The sequence below is a fragment of the Pseudorasbora parva genome, chromosome 8 (assembly GCF_024679245.1).
Source record: "Pseudorasbora parva isolate DD20220531a chromosome 8, ASM2467924v1, whole genome shotgun sequence".
Classification (NCBI taxonomy): Eukaryota; Metazoa; Chordata; class Actinopteri; order Cypriniformes; family Gobionidae; genus Pseudorasbora; species Pseudorasbora parva.
The window spans coordinates 41,572,609-41,596,759 of NC_090179.1; the positions used below are offsets into that span (position 1 = coordinate 41,572,609).

Sequence of the window (24,151 nt, forward strand, 5' to 3'; positions counted from 1 at the left end):
AAATTACTCAAAATAAATTAAACTAGATAAAAAAAAACTAATGATAAAAGCAAATAACAAACTTACTAAAAATAAAATGAAAACTGGAAATATAGTAAATGGAAAAAGTTTTTCAAATTTTGTATTTTTTCATGTCATTAGATTGTTTAGAACAAATGGACAGATTATTTTTTTGCAAAATGATATTGTATTCATATGTTACGATATGTCCTCTGTAGTTGACACCAGGACTCAGTTGGTACAAAAAATGAATGAAATTAAATTGCATGTATAGGTAAAAACAATGGGATTTATTTTTAATGTACAAATACATTTTTAAGTTTCAGGATTTTTTTCAAAACAAATTCTGACAAATTCATGATCCTGAGCTATGTTATAAAAAATATAACTGAATGCTTTGACATACCATCTTACTTTATGTAATATGTGGATAAAATGTCCATACTTGGATTTTCCCATTCAATACAATGTATCCATACACTGCATCTAATTTGCATATTATTGTGTTCTTGGTACAGCATGTAATGAAAAAAAGAAGTGTAATAAGGGGAGTAATAATTGGCAACATTTTTATAATAATATGTAATATTTCATAGGAAAATTGATATGTAATTTATTCCCTATTTACTGTTTGTGTCTCCAAAATGCCTGATAAACATGATTTATGTCCTGGTGTCCTCTACAGTGGACGTTTATGAAATCAATGCCCTGTTTTGTAACAGAAAGTCATATTTTGATTAGAAACCCCATAACATTTTCCTGAGATGTTGAGTTATAACAAACAATTAGAAAATTAATCAGATTTAAATTATAACTACAAAATATTATCATATTTCCATAAGAGTGCTAAACATTAATGTCAGCCATTTTTCAAGTTGTTGTTTTTCTGGTGAAACCTCCAAACATTTGATATCTGTGCAAAGCCCTGAATGTGCTCTTTAAAGGACATCCTGACTCAAAACTGTGACGTGTGTGATGTCATAGAAACTCACTAAAATATAATTTCCACTACAGTGGACAAAAGTCTATTACTGGGTCCCAGGAGGATATGGACAATACTAAGCAAATTGCAAATCTAAAGAGTTATTTTATTTTATATAATGTATCTGCTAACATATGCTATCAATTGTTTCTGCTTGTTCTTCACCTGTGTTTTAAATGCACAACAATGCCAGGGAAAGAGTTAATTAAGTAGGTTATGTATTGTTAGCTTAGCAACATGATAACATAATACATTTTTAGAGTGCCATTTGGTACAGGGCTATAAAAACATGTCAAATCAGGTTCAATCTGGGTTAGTATGTTTACTTATAAAGCAGTAGACAGTAGTCAGCTCAGTAGGTTTGGGCCAGAGCCACTCTTATCCATTCTAACGGCCGTTCACACCATGACATGAGAGAGAGAGAGAGAGAGAGAGAGAGAGAGAGAGAGAGAGAGAGAGAGAGAGAGAGAGAGAGAGAGAGAGAGGAGAGAGAGGAGAGAGAGAGAGAGAGAGAGAGAGAGAGAGAGAGAGAGAGAGAGAGAGAGAGAGAGAGAGAGAGAGAGAGTTGTTACCGGGGAGATTTCAGAGTCATGTTTAGACAGATCTAAAAGTGGAGAATATGTGAAACAGCTTCATGCTTAAATTGGGACAACAGAAAGCATCGCACGTTTCTCACCAGGGCAGATTTTGAATAGATGAGCTGAGCACTGAGGGAGAAAGAGAAGGGAAATGATGCAGGTTTGAAGGGGGTAGAGAAGGCAAATTGAAAGCGCCGGCTGAATCTCTGAAGCCAAAGGCTCTCATCTGAATTTATTACACAATAAAGCCTCTTGGCACAGTTATGGATTACTAAATTCATCCCTTCTGTGCAGCACATCGAAGGGGTGTCCATAATTTCAACCCCATCCGCCTACATTCTACAAAACTCACTTCTGTTGAATTGTATGGCATGTAACGTCAATGACTGTCGAAGCTATTGTGCACTACGGCAGAGTTTGGATCAGTGGCTCTCAACTAGTTTTGCTTCACACATTTTACATCTGAACATCAAGTGGTGACTCAACACAGAGCCAGAAGTGTTTATCATGCGGAAACCAAAGCTTACAGTTTGTGTGTGTTGCCAAGAACCACTTAGCCCAGCAGTATAACTGACTGGTGATCATTTCATGCACTTGTCAGTTTATAAATCACAGGACACACAATCCATGTTTAACCTCATTACAAGGTTTAGGGGCATCTTTTCTTTCTGAATTTGCACGTGGCCTAAATCATCATAAAAAGATAAAGGAAGTGTTTTTGATTTTGCTATTCTAACTATGCATAATTTTATGGCTAGATGCATTTTATTATGTGCATTTATGTGCATTGTTTTTTTCCCCTCTGTTGTTCACGACCCTTTAGAACAGACGAGACGTTCGCTACTAGAGATCGTTAAAGAGATGAAGCTGTTTTGTATTCAAATGTCATCTTGGCAAAAATGAGGCCGCAGTCAGCTTTTTAGATGTCCATATATCCATACATCCGGTCTGTCCGTCCATCGATCCATCTATCCGTTCGTCTGTCCGTCTGTCCATCCATCCATCCATCCATTCATCTATCCGTTCGTCTGTCCGTCTGTCCATCCATCCATCAATCCGTTCGTCTGTCCATCCATCCATCAATCCGTTCGTCTGTCTGTCCATCCATCTATCCGTTCGTCTGTCCGTCTGTCCATCCATCTATCCGTTCGTCTGTCTGTCTGTCCATCCATCCATCCATCCATCCATCCATCCATCCATCCATCCATCTATCCGTTCGTCTGTCCGTCTGTCCATCCATCCATCAATCCGTTCGTCTGTCTGTCCATCCATCTATCCGTTCGTTTGTCTGTCCATCCATCTATCTATCCGTTCGTCTGTCTGTCCATCCATCCGTTCGTCTGTCTGTCCATCCATCCGTTCGTCTGTCTGTCCATCCATCTATTCGTTCGTCTGTCTGTCCATCCATCTATTCGTTCGTCTGTCTGTCCATCCATCTAACCGTTCGTCTGTCTGTACATCCATCTATCTATCCGTTCGTCTGTCTGTCCATCCATCTATCTATCTATCCGTTCGTCTGTCTGTCCATCCATCCATTTATCCATTTTTCTGTCCGTCCATCCATTTATCTGTTCGTCTGTCTGTCCATCCATCCATCCATTTATCCGTTTGTCTGTCCGTCCATCCATCCGTTTATCCGTTCGTCTGTCCGTCCATCCATCCATTTATCCGTTCGTCTGTCCGTCCATCCATCCATCCATTTATCCGTTTGTTTGTCCGTCCATCCATCTATCCATTTATCCGTTCTTCTGTCCGTCCATCCATTTATCCGTTCTTCTGTCTGTCCATCCATCTATCCATTTATCCGTTCTTCTGTCCGTCCATCCATTTATCCGTTCTTCTGTCCGTCCATCCATCTATCCATTTATCCGTTCTTCTGTCCGTCCATCCATTTATCCGTTCTTCTGTCCGTCCATCCATCTATCCATTTATCCGTTCTTCTGTCCGTCCATCCATCTATCCATTTATCCGTTCTTCTGTCTGTCCATCCATCTATCCATTTATCCGTTCTTCTGTCCGTCCATCCATTTATCCGTTCTTCTGTCCGTCCATCCATCTATCCATTTATCCGTTCTTCTGTCCGTCCATCCATCTATCCATTTATCCGTTCTTCTGTCTGTCCATCCATCTATCCATTTATCCGTTCTTCTGTCCGTCCATCCATTTATCCGTTCTTCTGTCTGTCCATCCATCTATCCATTTATCCGTTCTTCTGTCCGTCCATCCATCTATCCATTTATCTGTTCTTCTGTCTGTCCATCCATCTATCCATTTATCCGTTCTTCTGTCCGTCCATCCATCCATTTATCTGTTTGTCTGTCCGTCCATCCATCTATCCAACCGTCTGCCTTTCGATGCGTTTTAATTTATTTTATTTTTTTAGTTGTTATTTTTCTTTTATTTGTTGTGTATTTGATTTATTTTGTATAATTGTATTTTATTTATATATTATTTATGTTATTATTTACTTATTTGTTTTGTGTTATATTATTTATTGTTTTATTTGTTTATTATTTATTTATTGTTTTATTCATTTTTTACTAAATGTTGTTTTATTAATTAATTAATTGATTAATTATTGTTATTATTTTGACTTTATTTATTTGTATTATTGTATTCTTTATAAAGCAGTAAGTTTTAGTATGGTTACCACAGTGTAAGTGGTTGCTATGGTGTTGCTAGTTGGTTACTTGTCCAATGAATTATGCATTGAAGTTCAAGATTTAGGGTTAGCAGTTTGAGCGCGACCGAGTGTGCCAGCACTAATCAGTTCCCCAGATCAGCCGAGGTTAAACTGGAACTGGAGTGTGAACCTTTTCATTTTGACAGGCGTGTGTCGGAGGCCAGACAGCTGCCCACACATTCAGACAGAGTGCGGTGTGTTACAGAGGAATTTAAACGTGTGTCTATTGCTTAGCACATCAGCACTGTTACTCAATGATCATTTGTCATTTTACACTTAATGTTTTGGATGTATTGCTCCAGGAATCTGCTGACCTGGCCAGTGATGTTGAGCACCGATGCTTTCTGCTCCTTCAGAAGGACTGCGGGTTCACCCGGTCAATACTGATTAAGTTTAGTGCCGTGCTGCAATGATACGGCTGTCTGAATCCTGACTTAGTGCATTCGATACCTGAACAGAATCATAATTCTTGAGTAAATCTAATGATGGGTTGAGGCTAGAAGTTAATATGAGGCTGGAGGATCGTTGATGTGTTTAAGCTGGAGATGGTTTGCCACAGATGGAGTGCGTCATTTTTTTAATGTTAAAATATTTACTCCTTTTCCTGTTTAATGAGAAGTGATAACATTATGTAAGCCATTCATGCATAAAGAGTCTTTTTGCTTTGAAGGATTTTAAAAATATCTGTGTGTATCCTGAATAAATGCTTATGCAACATATTAACATCCAACAAACTGTACTTTAATCATAGATGTTTCAACTGCGCCGGGATCTTTTTGAGTCTCATAAAAGCATGAAATGGACTATTTCCTGTGCTGGTTTTCTTGTCTCTTTCATGTAAAAGTTCCATAGCTCATAATAAATCAAATAAAATAATAGAAATAATAATAAAAAACAATTAATTAAGTTAATTGTTAAGTTAAATTAAATTAAAATAAATAAAATTACAATTAAAAATTAAATGAAATATCAATGATGTTATGATTTCAAATAATGAAATAAAAATAATAGAGTGTATTTAATAAATAATGAACTCAAAATAAATATATTAAAATAAAATGAAAAAATAAAGAAAATAAAGAAATTAAATTATGAAATAAAATAAAATAAAATAATAATAATTAAAAAAATACTCCTACATAATCTAAAAAATATTTTAATCATTCTTTATTATTTATTATACAACAATCACAACTGAATTAAATTATATTATATATATGTCATAGTTATATATTATTTTATTAGTTAATGTATTTCAATAAATAATGGTAGTGGCACAGAAATTATACATTTTATATTTTAAATAAAAACGCAGTTGGGATGGATGCTTGATTGACAATTTTCCATTTTAAATTGTATGTTTTGAATGTTTTTTTTAATTTTTTTTTTGTTTAAAGGAAACCACTCTTTTTTCACTCTCTTTAAAAGTGTAAAAATGTGTAGTTTTATGAACTACAAACTACAAAAGCAAAGATCAGAGACCAGGATATGAATTATTAAGCAGCGGGTTAATCCCCAGGAGTAATGGGATCCCTTTTTCGCAGGATTAATTATGATTGGTTATTTATTCAAATGCAGAGGAAAGCTGTTTTACAGTGTGGTGTAATGCCATGAGAGTACCTTCAAATGAAAGATTTACTGTAGGAAACTCAAACAAGCCCAAAACAAGCCGAATGCATTTACTCTGAATATTCAAAACGGCTCACTATTTAGTAATATCACAAGCAAATTATTAAAAGGTTTTGAAATTGAAGAGGCATTTACCTAAAAGAGGCAAAAACTTGCTTTTGACCAGTTTTTAACCAACTTGTGAATTGTAATACTCATTCAGTGCATGCCGCAAAAATGCAATCAGCTAAGATGCTGTATATTGTATGTGCCATAGTTTTGATTTACTTTGGAAATGTAAAGTAATTGCCTCTGAGCGAGTGTTTGTGACAGAAGAGACATCAACCATTAGCCTGACGTGGTCATACTCAATTCTAGTCAGAATATGAGTCTGATGCTCCACTGGGCTGTGATTATGGGGCGTGTTTCAACCGAACCAGGAAAGACCTCAATTGGATAGAGCTACAACCAATCAGAGCAACGAAGCGACGCATTGTCAAATGTCAACAGACAGAGCTCAACTGCACTGTGTTGCCAAGTCCGTGTTTTTTTCCGCGGGTTGTTTTCTATGTCCGCGGGTTGAAGAGACTATTATGTGATATATAGACCCATGAGTGCGAATTTTAGCAGGCAACCTTGCCAAAATAACACACATTTTAACCCCAAACGCCATTTTCCCCCCAGAGAACCCCCCGAGAAGCTATTGTTTAGGGCTAGTAGTTGTAAAAACTTGGCACCCCTGTCTGCACGCGCGCTGGAATCAAACTGGAATACACAATCTTTACCGGTGTTGGAAAAAAAATACACAGAGTACTTACCCAACATGATCATCATTTCTGAGAGAAATTGTGAAGGTGAATGCAGATACAAAAAAGCTCTCCGTTTAGGATTCGAACAAATATAACCCAAGCCCCTTTGATGACGTGATGATTACGTTCCTGTTGATCATCTGTCCGTCATCGTCTAAAGCCCGCCCTGAGGATTTCATTGGTCCGAACAGTTTCTGTTCGGGGATAATTACTCCTCTATGGATCGAGGCCAGACCGAACTGCCCGACCTAAAAATGTTGTGGGTGGGGCTAAGTTCGGCTGGCATCCAGGCTAATCAATCATGCAGCTCAGGCTGTACTTGAGTTGTTTGAGGATCCAAAAGTTTGCGTTTAAGTCTGGAGACTCACTCTATCCCTGGTGTGTGTCCTCAGAATGAAAGCAACTGAGAATGTTATGTTTTTTTTTTGTCTGAATAACAATGAATGCATTAACTAAATGCTCTGACTGGGTAAGGAGATGAAGAGTGGACTCTAGACCTGAGCGTCGGGGTTTCCTGTTGCTCTTTTCTCTGAATGTACATCGATGCTGTTCTGAGTTCAGTTTGCTGGAGATGCAGAGCTCAATACATCAATAGTCATTACCTGAGCTGAGAGGGATATATCGATCTCTCCTGATCCTCGACTCCGATTGGACAGGCCCGTTATTTTCATTTGTTAATGGAAGTTGTCAGGAGGCGCTCTTCCTTATCGAGGCTTTTGCTCTCTGATCCAAAATTGGGCGATTGGGCTTTAAATGAGGTTCATGAATCAAAACTCACACAAATGAATAAGTATTGACGTTGAAAACACACAGCTTGGAATTAACACCCAAAAATCGAATTGGGCAATTTAAAGTCCCAGCAATGACTGGAGCTGTGACTAATCCAGTTCAGATCCCCGAATCACTGGAGTGGATTAACGGATGAGAGCGTCCAACAGTATCTCATTGCCTCTCTTCTATGTCTCGCATATGTCTCTCTCCTTAAAAAAGGACTGGCAAGTGGCCCAAGCACACTGTAAATTCTAACCCCCTCAAAGTAATTAATTAGTTTGAGTAGAGCCAACTCAAAATGACTCAACTTAAATTAGTTCAATCAAATTAACTTTTATGAGTTTTACGAAATTTTTTCTTTAGTGTTCTTAAAACTGACATATTTTATGTAATCTGAATTTTTGTTAGAGTTTTGTGAACTTGTTTCTTTTAATTTAGAAGAACTTAAATTTAACCAAAACTGGGCTGTGGTTTATATTTCCCAGTATGCTTTGTCATGGCATTCAAAAGTGACAGTAAATGCCAAAATGAAGTGTTATATTCTGTGTTTTTTTAATAGCAAGATTAATGTTAAGTGGAATATACAGGCCTGAGCATGAACACCTCCCCTATTGGCCTCACTAAAGCATCTTCCAATAACAATGAAAATTTCTAAAAAAGTGTCCCTTTTGTGTCATTATTTGGCTTAAATCCTCTTAGTAGGGAGCCAGGCTTTGGCCATGGGATTTTATGGAGCTTGCTTTGTGCACTTGTGCGCAGTCATGTTGGAACAGGAAGGGGCCATCCCCAAATTGTTCCCACAAAGTTAGAAGCATGAAATTGTCCAAAATGTCTTGGTATGCTGAAGCATTAAGAGTTCCTTTCACTGGAACTAAGGTGCCAAGCCCAACCCCTGAACAACAACACACACACCATAATCCCCCTCCACCAAACTTTACACTTCTGCTTTCTACATACTGTTCTTGAGCTAATCTGAAGGCCACATGAAGTTTTGAGGTCTGTAGCTATCTTCTGCCCACTTTGACCCTTAGCATGCGCTGACCCCGCTCTGTGATTTTACATGGCCTACCACTTCGTGGCTAAGTTGCTGTTGTTCACAATCGCTTCCACTTGGTTGGTCAGTTTGAGGAAATTTCACAAATGGACTTAATGCTCAGGTAGCAACCTATCACAGTACCACGCTTGAGTTCACTGAGCTCCTGAGAGCTACCCATTCTTTTACAAATGTTTGTAGAAGCGTCTGCATGCTTGATTTTATACACCTGTGGCCATGGAAGTGATTGGAACACCTGAATTCAGTGTTTCGGAGGGGTGTCCCAATACTTTTGGCAATATAGTGTATGTTATATTTATTATTTTGCTGTCTTTATTCAGCAAGTACTCTTCTGGGAAGCATTGCAAAACCAATTAGCATGGTGGCATTTATTGATTGGCTAGTTAAAGCTAGTCAAGTTTTCACTAGTCAAAAATTTGAGGATATATGATATTTTTAAGTGAAATGTATGAATTATATTACTCAAATATTTCAGATCAATTAAAATGTGAGTACAGAATACAAATCTGCAAGTTCTGCTTTAGTTCTGTTTAAAGTTTCAATTTTATGTAACTGATTGCCTCGGGTTTTACTTTTTTGGCTTTACAGAGCTGTGATTTGTACACCTGTCTCTCTCATTCTATCTGTACTTGCACTGATATTTCTATAATAATTTTAAAGATGTCTAACCTGCCCAGGGGATTTTTTTATTGCCTAGAGCTTGATCTTTCATACTTTATTGGAGACTTAATGGAATTTTCAGGAACAGTTCATCCATGTCGTTCAATATACTCACCCACGTTTTGTTAAAACATACTTTTCCTCCACAGAAGACAAAAGGAAAGATCTTGCTGGTTGAGCTTGTCCGTGCAATTACAATAAATGAGGACCGGGAGCTTTCAAGCTTCAAAGAGAACGCAAAATCCCACTGAACGTAGTTTGTATTGTTAGTTTGTATACGTCATATGATAGAAAGGCAAGTCTTTATTCATGATCATCACCAGTGAGCTGTGTCATGAATGAATCATGCAGACCAGTTTTGTGAACTAGATCAACTGATTTATCTCTGAAGAATGATTCATTCAGACACTGCTACTTCTTTCATTATTCTTCTGAAGCGTAGACCACTTTAATTATACTTTTATAGTGATTTGACATTCTACAAATGAACGTTATTTATAGTAATTGCAAAAGAAGAATAGAAAACTGTCTACAACTATATTGTGGGTTTCGTGGAAGAAAAAGTTGTGTGGGTTTGGAACAACACGTGGAAGAGAATTTTCATGTAGGAGACACTTTCTTTGAATCACAGCTTTTTTCTGAGATGTTTCTCTTGGTTTTTTATGTGAAACAATAGATTTAAATGAGAAAATTGCTGGCATACGGTTAAAGCATAGTGCTAGAAATGAACGTGGACTAGATCAAATCATTTGAAATTGGGAGAATTTGATGGGAAGTGTTTGAGATCTCATTGAGACCTCTGACTTTTGATCGCAGACTTTGAGATCTGAGCACAAATCTCTTCTGAATCTACTGAAACTAGCAGACACACACAGGAGATTACTGTGGTATTTTGTGCAGGAAAAAATTGTGAGAAGTAAGAGACTGTTTTTTTTTTTTTGGCCAGTTGGAACAATTGAGATCTCCTTTGTGAATTTTCTTTCATAACAGTAGAAATGATAGAGTTTGTTTTTATGCTAAAATGAAATGACACTTTATTTTACAGTGTTCTTATTACACGTTACATGTAGTTACTGTAGTAATAACTGTCAGTTATGCATAATAACATGCAACTAACCCTAAACCAACTCCTATTCCTGTCCCTAACCTTATAGTAAGTACGTGTAGTTAATTATTATTACTCAGTACACTGTCAGAAAAAAAGGTACATTGCTGTCACTGGGGCGGTACCCTAAGGTACAAAACCGAAAAGGTACTAACATGTACCTAAAAGGTACTACTCTGTACCTTTAAGGTACTAATACGCACTCTTAAAGTACTGATATGTACCTTTTAAGGTACTAACATGTACCATTTAGGGGTGAGTAAGGTAAAAAAGATGTACCTTTTCACTTTTGTACCTTAGGGTACCGCCCCAGTGACAGCCGTGTACCTTTTTTTCTGAGAGTGTACTTAAACTGCAACACTGACACCTTAAAATAAAGTGTAGCCAATATTTGTAGACTAAGGGATGTGAGAGTATGGAGAGGAAACACATGCACTCACGTTTGCTCCCGTGGACCGTGTGCACACACTCTTGTTGGTGGTGTAATGAGTTTGAGTTCACATTGACATTGATGTATGATTGTTAAAGCCGAGATATAGTTCAAGTGAAATTGTGAAACGACCTGGTGTGGCCAAAATGAAGTTCATTTGGAGTTTGTTTTAGGACTTTGAAACAGCTTGCCAAAGCAAACTTTTCTGAAAAGTAAAATTTTTGTAACAACAACAACAAAAAATACCTGAACTACCATTGGCCCATTGTGATGATGTAATAGGTGGGTGGGTGTGGCTCTGAGGCTCCGCCTTGTTTGACATGGAAATCCTCTATAGTTTATTTCTTCTGTTTAGTCCATTGAGGTCGGCAAAACATGAGCACACTGGAAAGCTGTTTATAGCAGAACCTGAGGTTGTAATTATAAATGAAGGTGACACAGACACTGTTTTCTATGTTTAATAATGTAAAGCTGCTTGCTTTTGAGCAATCTATTGCATAAACTGGATTATAAATAGAGAGACGTTACTTGACTGGAGTGCTGAATCGAGAGTTGGCGCAAACATCCGGTGCTTTCTTCACTGCTGGTTTCTCACCGCTGGAATTGTTATTGAGTTTATTTCGTTTTTGAGAGAAAAGCATGCCGCACATATTTACATATTCACCTAAACATCTGTGGTGTGACAGGCAGCGGGGCGAGGGACCGCGAGAGCGGGCCGGTGATTAATGTTCACGAGTGCCAGCTGCGTGGCACACCGGTCTCGTCTCGCGGCCATGTGACGGGAGCATATAAGGAGGAGCAAGAGCTGCGGAAGACGAGAGAGGACCAGGCCTGGACTTTATGTTTAGTTTTGTTTATGTGTTTGTGGGCATTCGTCCGTGAGGGGCTGCCCACGTTTTATTTTGTGTGTTTGCGGGCAGTCGTCCGTGAGGGGCTGCCCGCAGTTTTACTTTCATTTTGTTTATTTATTTTGGAATAAATGTGGTTAAACGTTCGCCGGTTCCCGCCTCCTTCCTTCCCATCTACGAACATCGTTACAACATCACTCTCAGCAGTGTGGGTGAGGTCTGGTTGTTCGCTCACCGCAAACCTCCGCTTGCATATTTATTTATTTTTTTACTTCTAAGTGAAGAATGAAAAAAACTTTGCCATGAGTATATTCTAACCGTTCGTTGAGTTGACTGAAGGTTACCAGTAGCCTGATCTCCACACACAGTCCAAGGTGATGTTATTTCTGTCGGACGGTGTCAAGCTCATTAGCTGATGGTTTATTTCAGGTGTGTGTGTGTGTCACCTCTGTAGCGCCTGCAGTCTGCAGCGAGGCCAAGGGCTTGTACCGCTGCATGGCATGCTGGGAGATTACTCATTAACAGCATCTCTGAGCTCCCCAAAGGAACATTGATGAATGGACAGCCTTTCGCAGTCATTAGGCTGTTGGTGTATTTGTGTCGATGTGTGTTTGTCCACTAAAAGATTGCTTCACACAGCTAACAGCCTACTAACAGTCACTAACAGACAGGAGACAGCTGGAGGAGAATCCTTCACAGTGGCTTACCTGTGTGCTTGACTTTGAAGGAGCTCTTGTTTCATCTCACCTCATCACCTCATCACCTCACCTCGTCTTGGCTTATCTTGCCTCATCTCATCCCTTTTCATCTCCTTTAGTTTCATCTTGTGTCGTCTCATGTCTCATCTCCTCATCCCCCTCATCTCATCCCCTTTCATCGAATTTCATCTCATCCCTTCTCGTCTCTTTTCATCTCATCGATTCTCGTCTCTTTTCATCTCATCCGTTCTCGTCTCTTTTCATCTCATTCATTCTCATCTCCTCTTATCCCATCCCCTCTAGTCTCATCCCTTCTCGTTTCTTTTCATCTCATCCCCTCTTGTCTCGTCTCATCTTAGTCCCTTTGTCTCATCTCACCCCCTCTCGTCTCACTTCATCTCATCCCTTCTTTTCTCATCTCATCCCCTCTCGAATCTCATTCTCTTTCGTCTCATCTCATCTCATCTTATTCCCTTTCATCTCAACTCATTTCATCCGCTTTTGCTTTTTCTCATCTAATTTTGTCTCATCTCATCTCACCCCCTCTTGTCTTGTCTCATCTAACCCCCTTTGTCTCTCGTCTCGTCTTCTCTCGTCTCGTCTTCTCTCGTCTCGCCTCCTCTCGCCTCGTCTCGTCTCGTCTCGTCTCGTCTCCTCTCGTCTCGCCTCCTCTCGTCTCGTCTCGCCTCCTCTCGTCTCGTCTCGCCTCCTCTCGTCTCGCCTCCTCTCGTCTCGCCTCGTCTCGCCTCGTCTCGCCTCGCCTCGCCTCCTCTCGTCTCGTCTCATCTTGTCTCGCCTCGTCTCCTCTCGTCTTGTCTCGCCTCGTCTCCTCTCGCCTCGCCTCCTCTCGTCTCGCCTCGCCTCCTCTCGTCTCGTCTCGTCTCGTCTCGTCTCCTCTTGTCTCGCCTCCTCTCGTCTCGCCTCCTCTCGTCTCGTCTCGTCTCGTCTCGTCTCCTCTCGCCTCGTCTCCTCTCGCCTCGCCTCCTCTCGTCTCGCCTCGCCTCCTCTCGCCTCGTCTCGTCTCGTCTCGTCTCCTCTCGTCTCGCCTCCTCTCGTCTCGCCTCCTCTCGTCTCGTCTCGCCTCCTCTCGTCTCGTCTCGCCTCCTCTCGTCTCGTCTCGCCTCCTCTCGTCTCGCCTCCTCTCGTCTTGCCTCCTCTCGTCTCGCCTCGTCTCGCCTCGCCTCGCCTCGCCTCCTCTCGTCTCGTCTCATCTTGTCTCGCCTCGTCTCCTCTCGTCTTGTCTCGCCTCGTCTCCTCTCGCCTCGCCTCCTCTCGTCTCGCCTCGCCTCCTCTCGTCTCGTCTCATCTCGTCTCCTCTTGCCTCGCCTCCTCTCGCCTCGCCTCTCTCGTCTCGCCTCCTCTCGTCTCGTCTCCTCGTCTCATCTCAACTCATCTAATCTCATTCCATCTCCTCATTTCTTCTCTCATCTCATTTCATCTCCTCCTCTTCCTTTTTTGTCTAGCTTTGTTTCTTCAACTCGCATATTGTCTTTTATACCTCAACTCGTCTCATCTGATGTCACCTCTTCTTTTCTCATCTTGTCTCGTCATCTATCATTCTCTTCTCTACTCCTCTTGTCATCTCTCATCTCATACTGTCATACATCTTTACAAACCTCTCCTCTCCATGTACACACACACACACACACACATGTATTCATGGTGAATGCCAAACAGAAAGGGGGGAGAGAAAGAGACGAGACAGAGCTGATAGAGAGAGAGAGAGCATGATGTGCTGAGGAGGAGAGAAAGAATGAGTGGGCGGACAAGATGGAGGAAGAGTGGGGCGGGGGAAGGTAAATGAACAGAATGACAGAAAGAGAACAGTCGAGAGCAGAGAGACCTGAAGAGGAAGAGAAGAGCCGTACTGGCCTTGACTGATGCATCTGCGCGTTTGACTGCTGGAGAAACTTCACCTATACCAGTACTAAAGTTCACTGGACCATCATTACAGGATGCACATTATTACTACACCCTCAAATACAACACTGGTGCTTACAAACAGAACTGAATATACAACATCCAACAGTTCTCTCTCCAGAAAAACCGCTCTGATTTGTTTTGTTCATGGACCCCTTCAGGCATAGAGCATAATCCGGAAGTAAGAATTCTAATCATTTTCTCCACAGAGAAATAGATTCTAGCAGTAATGCACAAACCTTTCAAACCCGATTTACTGTGAGCTCTGGGACTGTCATGTGATTATACACAGTACACTGCTCAAGTCATAAATCATTTTGTTTTTTGTCGGAAACTTTTCCAACAATCCTAATGCAAAATCTGCTCAGCAGAAACTCCCATGATGCACTGTGAATGACGTAATAAAGTCTCCTTACATTCTCAAACACAATATTTTGCATTGAACGTCAAATATATTGTATTTATAAACTTTAAATAGTTGAATCCGCAATGCTTCCTGGAACTGTATCTGATCCCCACAAGAACAGACTTCTCTATTTTCAAATCAAATTTGATGTTTTGGTTGGCTTAGTTTATGGTAAAATGTATTTAAAGAGCCTATGGAGAAAATGAAAGAGAAGACACGTGGGATCCTAGGCGCCCACTTTTACGCTCTAGTGGTTAATTTCAGATACGAATTCTAATCTTGTCATCTTTGTGGATTTATAAATGATGTTTCATTCATCATAATATCTCTTCCACAGATTTCATTAATGAACCCCTGATATCTTCAGCACTGATATCCTGAACGCCCTTGGGAGCAAAGCTTCTCATGCATGCTTTTCTAACATAATTTCATCTGATTATGGCAATTTATGATCTAATGCACTCTGTTGACCAACATGGCCTTTTTTTGTAATTGTGCATTATTGTGAAAATGATGCATTATGTAAATCAGTCAGCCAGCCGAATCTTCCAGGCCTGATCCATGCACAGTGTTGTAATTTGATTCTGTTTATCACCATTGGCCTCACAGCTTTGGGGGTTTGTGTTTGTCTTGCCAAAGCTTGACTGCAGCCGGTTGTAAAGAACCATCTGTAACTCGGATCAGTTCATTACAGTCAGATATCATTTAGACTGACACATAATACTTTTTGAGCAAGGTGCAGTTTTTTCTTGGTTTTCTAGTCCAACAACCCTTTTAGGCTATGAAAAGCATGCTACTCCTACTATGCTCTGCCCATTTTACGTATGCATTGAATACTTCAATACAAACAGAGCACACAGCATGAAAAACTGTATCCCACAATGCAGTGCACTGCATACCTTTCTTTACAATCTACAGCAATTTTTAATCTCATTCAAGGCTTACTGGAATTGCCAAAAAGTAAAGGGTACAACGCTGGTACACACAATTGAATTAAAATGAACACAAATAATGTAGAGACATTCCAACTCCCCAACTTTTAGCTAAATTAAACTGTCACACAAAAGGTAATTTGAAAATATTGCTTCTGTTTATCATTCATACAAACACATAGTTTGCAGTATAGTGCAGTGCAGTGTGTAATAATCAGAACCTTTAACAGTACATACACTACACTCTAAAAAATGCTGGGTTGTTTTAACCCAATGTTGGGTCAAATATGGACTAACCCAGCAATTGGGTTAAAACAACCCAGCTGCTGGGTTAGTCCATATTTGACCCAACAGTGGGTTGTTTTTTACTCAGAATTTTTTAGAGTGTAATAGGCAAGTTTTGGGAGCCTGCCTTTACATGCACATGAACTTTAATGACATCCCATTCTTATTCCTTAAGGTTTATTATGGAGTTGGCCCAACCTTTAGAGCTATAGCAGCTTCAGCTCTTCTGGGAAGGCTTTCCACAAGGTTTAGGAGTGTGTTTATTTTTTATTATTATTCTAGAAGCGTGTTTGTGAGGTCAGGCACTGATGTTGAACGAGAAGGCCTGGCTCTCAGTCTCCGCTCTAATTCATCCCAAAGGTGTTCAGTCAGGTTGAGGTCAGGACTCTGAGCAGGCCAGTAAAGTTCCTCCACACTAAACTCACTCATCCATGTCTTTATGGGCCGATGCCTGGTGCGCAGCCATGTTGGAATAGAAAGGGGCCATCCCCAAACTGTTCCCACAAAGTTAGGAGCATGAAATTATCCAAAATGTCTTGTATGCTTAAGCATTAAGAGTTCCTTTCCCTGGGACTGAGGAGCCTAGCCCAACCCCTGAACAATAACCCCATGCCATTAACCCCACCACCACCACCGTTGAACTTTAGACATAGCACAATGCAGTCAGGCAAGTACTTTTCTCCTGGCAACCAGTAGTAAGGATTTAGTTTTTAGCAGTGAGGAAATTTCACAAATGGACTTATTGCACAGGTGGCAAACCTCACGGTACCACGCTTGAGTTCACTGAGCTCTTGAGAGCGACCCGTTCTTTCACAAATGTTTGGAGAAGCGTCTGCATGCCTAGTTCTTCATTTTATACACATTTGGAAGTGATTGGAACACCTGAATTCAATGATTAGGAGGGGTGTCATTACTTTTGGCAATATAGTGTATAATGTGACTCCGTACATGTTTACACACTTGATTCCTTTGACTCTGTGCTGGAATATTTGGTCTGAGGTGAGAATGAAATGCCATAAACTCCTGGAGCTCCAGAAGATGCCGGTAGCTTGGAACTGTTTGTTCCTTTTCAGGTGTAAATGAGTGACCTTTATTCTTGGGGAAAAAAGATTTTTCAGGTCTTTCATTTTTCCCCTGCCTGCAGAGTGTGTGTGTGTGTGTGTGTGTGTGTGTGTGTGTGTGTGTTTGATCTAAGGTTCAGACTGAAGCCTGTGGGTGGTATCGCGCATTTGTGAGCTTTGGCCAGCTTGTCTGTGCTTGGCTGCTGATGCGGGTGTTAATGACATCCAAAGCATTACAAATTAATCCAATCAGTGTGACAGAAATCGTTTTTGGAGTACTGTACGTTTCAGTAGACATGTTGTGGACATTTCCAAATATCTGTGTTAATGCATTTTGTAGTTCAATGCAATCCACTGCTTCACTGTTTCATAAAGGTCAAGTGTGTCATTTGTTGGCATTTGTCATGTGTTGAGGCATTAAAGGTGCTTTCACACTGGCAGTTTAGTTCAAAATGGGGCACAGTTCTCATTGCAAATTGGTAATGTGAAAGCAGTCATGCAGAACCCGCGAGTGCACAGGGGTATTCAACCAGGACCTACCTTTAGCAGATGGTCTGCGTTCAGTTGCACTGGAACTGTGGCGCAATTCGTGTGAATTTGAAAGCAGTTTGGACTTGTTTGTGAAGTAAAGTAACCTGTGCATTATTCTCGGCCTGAGACGTCACTACTACGGACCGTTTGCTGAATGTCTGAGACATATGGCACACTAAATAGGAAACATTTCAGGAGTTTCAGATAGCGGTCCGCCTGGAAACAAAGCCGTCGTGATGCCAAACCCCCTCATGGAAAAAGAAAGCCGTTGTGACAATGTGAAGTTTGCAGTAAACTTGCACAATGTTCTTGAATGAATAATGTATTAGATCTGTTATCGTAGGGAAATCTACATTTTTAAGCCTATAAACAAACTGTGATTGGTTGCTTTAAATGTCGGTCAGATGGCCTCTGGCCATTAACCAATGTGCTGGGCTAAATGTACTTGTTGTATGTGCGTAGCCTACATATGATGGTATTTTGTTTCCTAATTCATAATCATTTATAATTGGTCCTTTACCAATGAAAGCTGCCCTGACCCTGCCATCTGAACCCTGATGCGCACCAAATAAGCAGACCGAAACCGCTGAAAAGTCCCGGTCTGCTTCCAAGTGAATTCCTGGTGCAGATCAAATGCAACCCAGACTAAAGACATGTAAACACAATAAAATAAAATTGGATGTGACAAGATGCTTTTTCTCGCCATAGTCGTGATGTTGTCTATCACAGTTCGGTACAGGCGTCAGAACCGTGTCTCCTCGCAGCAGATCTTCGTTTGTGTTTGTGTGTGTGACGGAGGGATTCCTGTCGCTGTTTTGACTCCTTTACACATTTTATAAGCTCCTCACAAGTTCTCAGTTGATCAAAATACCATCATATGTATAGCTACACACATTTATGCCAGTACACAGCATTGTTTTGGATGTTTGGTAAGTTCCTTCACAAAATATTAGAAGTCATGAAAGCCATTTTTTTTTCTTTCGTGTCGGTGTTAAAAATGACAGTGTGAATGTTAAGCAAACCGGGATTAAATGCATCATTTTCTTTTTTGGTCCTGACCACAAAAAAAAACAAAAAACAAAAAAAAACAAGAGAACTGAACTACAAGTGTGAACACACCCTAAGAGACATGTGCCAGATTGACTAAACACGGCAAACTGAGCCCAAAATGAGAGCGCAATTCCAAAAAAGCGCAGATGGGAGTGGAAAGTTTAGCGTGTGATCTACTGACGACACGCAAATTAAAAAACATCATATCCATAATGACCAGCGCAATCTAAGATTAAAATTAGCTGGTTTAAGACATGCACAAATACCAGTAACATGACTAACGCAAACCTTAGTAAATCACCGTACATGGTTCATTTCAATACTCTCCTCCCATAAATTTTGCGTATGAAAGGGAAGCACAATGCATATGCAATAAGATCAGCAGCAAAATAACCCTGTCCATGCCTTTTCAGCACTAATTCTTCACTGCGTGTCTTTAGTAAATCCTGACAGTTGTTTTTAACGGCAAAAGAGGGTTTGTGCTGGTTCGTAAATCTGGCCCTGAGTCATTAGTAGTTTGACTTTCTAAACTAAAAAACTAATTCTGATATTCTGAATATGAGAAAAGCTATGTTAAAATGATGATAGCTGCAGGAAGTCTTTCCTCAACATCCACTAATCTCAGTTAAGATGTCATGGTCTATTAAGCAGTTTTTTTATGATTGCAGGTTCACTTCAGAGCATAAAACTACTAAATCAGCATTTACAAAATTCATGAAGCGTCATTCCAGAGAGTCGGCAAGTGAAGTGGAACACCTCGCTGCTCGACATCTGCTGGAACGACTGCATGTCACGTCTGCGGCTCGTTTTTAACAGTAAATCAAGACGATGCACAAAAATGTAATTCTCACCTCTGCCTCGCAGCGTGTCTGGCTTCAGAGTGTGTCGAGTGCAAAATTGAGTTTTTCCCTGGAGTTAAATGAATCTTGTGCGTTTGTTGAAATAGCAGCGACATTACCTCTAAATCTGTTCATTTCTTCTTTCTGTCCTGAACATCAGAATCATAATGCAGGTTTTATTGTATATAAAACGATAAATTGCTTTCACACATATTTGTGTGTGTGTGTGTGTGTGTGTGTGTGTGTGTGTGTGTGTGTGTGTGTGTGTGTGTGTGTGTGTGTGTGTGTGTGTGTGTGTGTGTGTGTGTATGTGTGATCTGCTATGATAGTGAGGATAAAATCTGAAATCGCCCCCAGAAGAATATCAAAGCCTGACAAAAAAAAAAAAAAAACAGCATAAGGAAAAAGATTCATAAAAGCAAAATCTGACTTATATTTCATGCCCCAGTTTATGGGTATCTGAAATAGTTTATGTTAAGAATCTTGATTTCGAAAATCTAGGGAATCAAGATTTTATGTCATATTTTATTTGTATGCGTATATTTTTAAAGCAATCATCCATTATTCCATCTTCTCCATCGTTCTTTTTTTCTGTTTTCTGTCGTTTCCTCTCTCATGTTGCTGGCAGCTTCCTCATACAGAACCCCATTCATTCACATTAAACATCAAATATTAAAACCTCTATTAATATGAGATGAAATCGAGAATCTGTGTTCTCTTTAATCAGTTCAGTGACACAATAATTACTCGTCTGTTTCATCTGTGGGGTGGCGGTGAAGATTTAGTGTTGAAATGTACAGTGTAATGACTTCAACCTTTGCATTAATCCTGTTAATGAGCAATAATGAAGGATCCTAAATATAGCAGGACCCTGACACTTGTAGTTGTGATAGAAGGGCGCTGCTGTGAATTCTGGGGCAGCTCGCCTGTTTGATGTCCTTTAACAGTGTCAGTGTTGTACGTTCAGTGTGTGTGTGTCCTCTCTCTCTCTCTCTTTTACTAATAATAATCTATGTTTAGCATATGCAAATGTTATTCTAATTTCCTGGTGATTACAGCCCAGGATGTTAATGTGAAGCCCTCGGCTACACCAGTGTTGCGTAATGTTTCCGGTCTCAGCTGTTGAAATTATGTTCAAGCATGAAGTGAATATAAAAACAGCTACACAATGTTGCTTTGATCCTGGTCTACCAGCACTTTAGGAAAACCTGCTTAATTACTTGATGTCAAAAGTAGAACTCAACATGAATTTATCAAGATACCGTTGCCTGAAACACTTGCTCTCGCTTCTGTCATTATGTGCTCCTCTAGTAACACTTTTCATTAAGGTTAGCTTATACATGAACTAATATCAACTAACAATGAACAATACATTTGTTAGAGGCTGCATTAAGTAAGGGGTAATGTACACCCAGCCGGTTGTTATTGCAGAATAAACCCAGACAGGATCTTGCATCACTGAAGGGGTTTATTCTGCGATAACAACCGGCTGGGTGTACATTATCCCGCTTATTACACGGCTACTAGTCTCAAATAAATTAGACACAAAATATTGTCTTGAGATTAAATATTTTATTAGCTCTTACGCAAAGCTTCCACAAAGAAAAACAGTTCCAACCTGCTTTAAGCCTTTATCTATTGCTGCTAAATGTTGAAAATGAATGCTGAAAGGGTTAGTTCACCCAAAAATAAAACCAAGCCTATGATTTACTGACCCTCAAGTCATCATAGGTGTATATGACATTCTTCTTTCAGACAAATACAATCAGAGTTATATTTAAAAAGTCCAGGCTAACGTTAATCCCAGCAGTAGTTGTAGTTGTGTTTGAAGTCCATAAAAAATGCAGCTGTCCGTCAAATAACGTGCTCCACACGACTCCGATGGGTTATTAGAGCCTTCTGATTCGAATCGATGCGTTTGTGTAAGAAAAATATCTATATTAAAACTTTATAAAGGAAACCTGGCTTGAAGTCTTCCATTGTAGCCATGACTGTTTTAGTATTTAATAGCCACAAGATGGCGCCAGCGTTAAGCATAGTAGTACCGGTCAAGATAACTCGCAGTACCCGAATGAGCGGGTGTTATCTGGGAATAACATACCGCTGGAATGCGCGATTGACCAATCAGAATCGTGTAATAATCTTTGTTAATGATGTTTAATACATTTATTTGTTTTGCAGACTCTTTTATCCTATAATGTATCAGATGGTTTTCCATCATCAAACCATCATATGTTTTAAAGAGGATCTATCATGCCCTTTTTCACAAGATGTAATATAAGTCTAAAGTAGGGATGGCTCGATACCACAATTTTGGCTTCGGTGCGGTACCACAATCTAATACCGAAGTGCCGATATTAAATCGATACCACGCAGTCTGATATTAGCGCGGGTATATTGCACGCGAATGAGAACAATTATGCAAGTTTTGAGTTTATAAAGTGGGAAATTACCACAAATGTTTATTAGTAAATTAATCAGCAAAGCTTATCACATCAAATCAGTCATTTGAAAACTTTCTTGTGAGAAATAATTTCAGCAAAAATCTCTCAAAATTAGCAAATTGCTTCTGGTTTCAAAAGACATCGCACTACACTAAAGCAATCTGCATAATCCGATTCAACATTTCACGCTCGTCTCGGGATGGAGAACGGAAATCATTTGAACATGCGAGCGATTTTATAGCATTTCGTAATAACAGTTACAGGAGATATGAGCTCATAACAACAATGACACACACACATGCCTGTAACTTAGAGCTCGCACATTACAAATTAAGTTTCCTTAAACAGTCAAATACACAGAATTATGTAAAAATGTCTGTCTTTAGTAAGTATTCACATAAACAAAGTCGGTTGTGTCTAACGCGAATGTAAATAGTGCAATATACGCGTGCAAATATTATGGGATCTAAATGTCATTGGTTGAAACAAAAGCTGGAGATTTTGTGATATTCGATCTTATGTTAGGCTGTGTGTGTGTGTTGATCAGTGTAAAAAGAAAATAAATGTCTAAATGAGATGGTTTGAATGATCCACTGACCTGTCGATCTCTTAAGAAGTCTTAAAGTCAGGATAGTGACAGATGCTTCTTGGCTGGGTTTGATGGTTCGTCATCAGTTTTATAAGCAAAGAAATCACAAATTTCACTTCTACTCCTCTCTTTATTAATTCATTTTGGGCATCTTAAGTGAGATTCAACTGCTTTATCCATTTTGTTCGGAAAAGCAGCATATAGCGAAAATGTGCAAAATTATGATATCATACCGTTTTAAATAAAATATATACCGGTATTTTTCCAGTACCGGTATACCGCGCATCCCCAGTCTCAAGTATCCTCATAATGTGTCTTTTAAGTTTTAGCTCAAAATACCCCCCAGATCATTTATTATAGCATATTGTAAGGAAAAACATGTTGGTTTTGTGCATGTATCTTTAAATGCAAATGAGCTGCTGCTCCCCGCCCCCTTTACAGAAAAGGGCGGAGCCTTTAAAGCTCAAGCCTTCGTTACGCTGCCAAAAACCAAAACATCTGTTTGGTTTTGTTTATCATCTCGTCACGATCACCCTCATATGACAATGCAGTTCGTCATCGTTAAAGTTTATTATCTGCATGCGTTGTAAAGCCATTTCAGCCTATACTTCAGATATATGGTTTTCTGAGCACACACATCTGAAGCACGTGCATAGAAATCTGGATGTCAGACGGCGCGTCCCGTGAGTATTAAACTAAGTTCTCTTTCAAGCCTTATTGCATTTAAACTGTCAAATCAGGCCCAGTAATGCTAGAGGGGGCTAACTCAAACACAAGCACGAGCACCCTCAGTTGATAATGTAATAATATATTAGCAATATATTGGCGTAAATGTTTGCGCTCTGGGGAATGTCAAATGTATTTTATTTATCTATATTTATAATGCGTTCTTGCAGCAGTGTAGCCAATCACAGACATAGTTGTTGATCTCTTGAACGCGATGGCCAATCAGAAGTGTTTAAATTATTTCAAATCCACCCACTGCTGAAAAGGCAAAGTTTTTATTCAGTAATGAATTATGCAGGATCTCGAACCTCTCATTAACAAAGTGTAGACGCGATGTGAGTAAGAGATTTACTGTGTATTGTTGACGGCTCCATTTATTATAATGGAACTGTGAGATTAAGATGACAAAGCGACCGCGCTTTAGTGATTGTACGCTGTGTTGGCTCTCTTTCAAGGCTATACAGTCTATAAAATCCATTGAATAAAACTATTCTTTTTCACGCTGCTAAGAGGACAGACAGCCAGTTGCATGCTGCAAAGTTTCGGTAGTGACATCTACACATAAATGATGGATTCACGCTGCACGGGACAGAAATATCCTCCTGAGACGCAGTATAGATGCTTTGCCTCTGTAGAGAGGACATCATATTTTAACGAATGTCTCTGACAACATACATGTCACAGCTTTCAGTCTGGATATTCTTATGAAAATATTCCCAATTATTACTCCCATTATTACACATCTTTTTTTTCATTCCATGATGCCCCCAAAACACATTAATATGCTAATTAGATACAGTGTATTTGCATTGCATAGAATGGGAATGGCCATGTTTACATGCATATTTCATAAAGCAAAATGGTTTATCAAATCAGTTATCTTTCATAACATAGTTGAGAATCATTTTTATAGAAAGTTTGGATTTAAAAAAAGTTTGAAACTTAAAAATTAATTGATGAATGAAAAAAAAATGCAATGTCTTTTAATTTTCTTAATAAATGGTTCCTGGTATCCCATACAGAATGCAATAGCATAACAGGAATTTTTTTTTTTAAATGTCTTTTTTTTAACAAAAAAATATGATCCAAATAATTTATTGTCTATAAAAAACTAAATAATTTTTTTTTTTTAATTATGTATT

The 24,151-nt window shown here is 39.4% G+C and overlaps 2 protein-coding genes across 3 annotated transcripts in view; one reads left to right on the forward strand and one right to left on the reverse strand.

Annotated features, from left to right (window-relative positions):
• slc8a2b (solute carrier family 8 member 2b) overlaps window positions 1–24,151 on the forward strand; it is a 158,430-nt gene that overhangs the window by 70,097 nt on the left and 64,182 nt on the right. The window lies entirely within an intron of this gene.
• Window positions 13,009–13,437, reverse strand: LOC137084553 (octapeptide-repeat protein T2-like). The gene has a single exon (XM_067450841.1). It carries the CDS (start codon window positions 13,435–13,437, stop codon window positions 13,009–13,011), a length of 429 nt encoding a protein of 142 aa, XP_067306942.1.

Coding starts and splice junctions, on each gene's coding strand:
- LOC137084553 (XM_067450841.1), bottom strand. CDS start 13,437: ATGAGACGAGACGAGAGGAGGCGAGGCGAGGCGAGGCGAGACGAGGCG.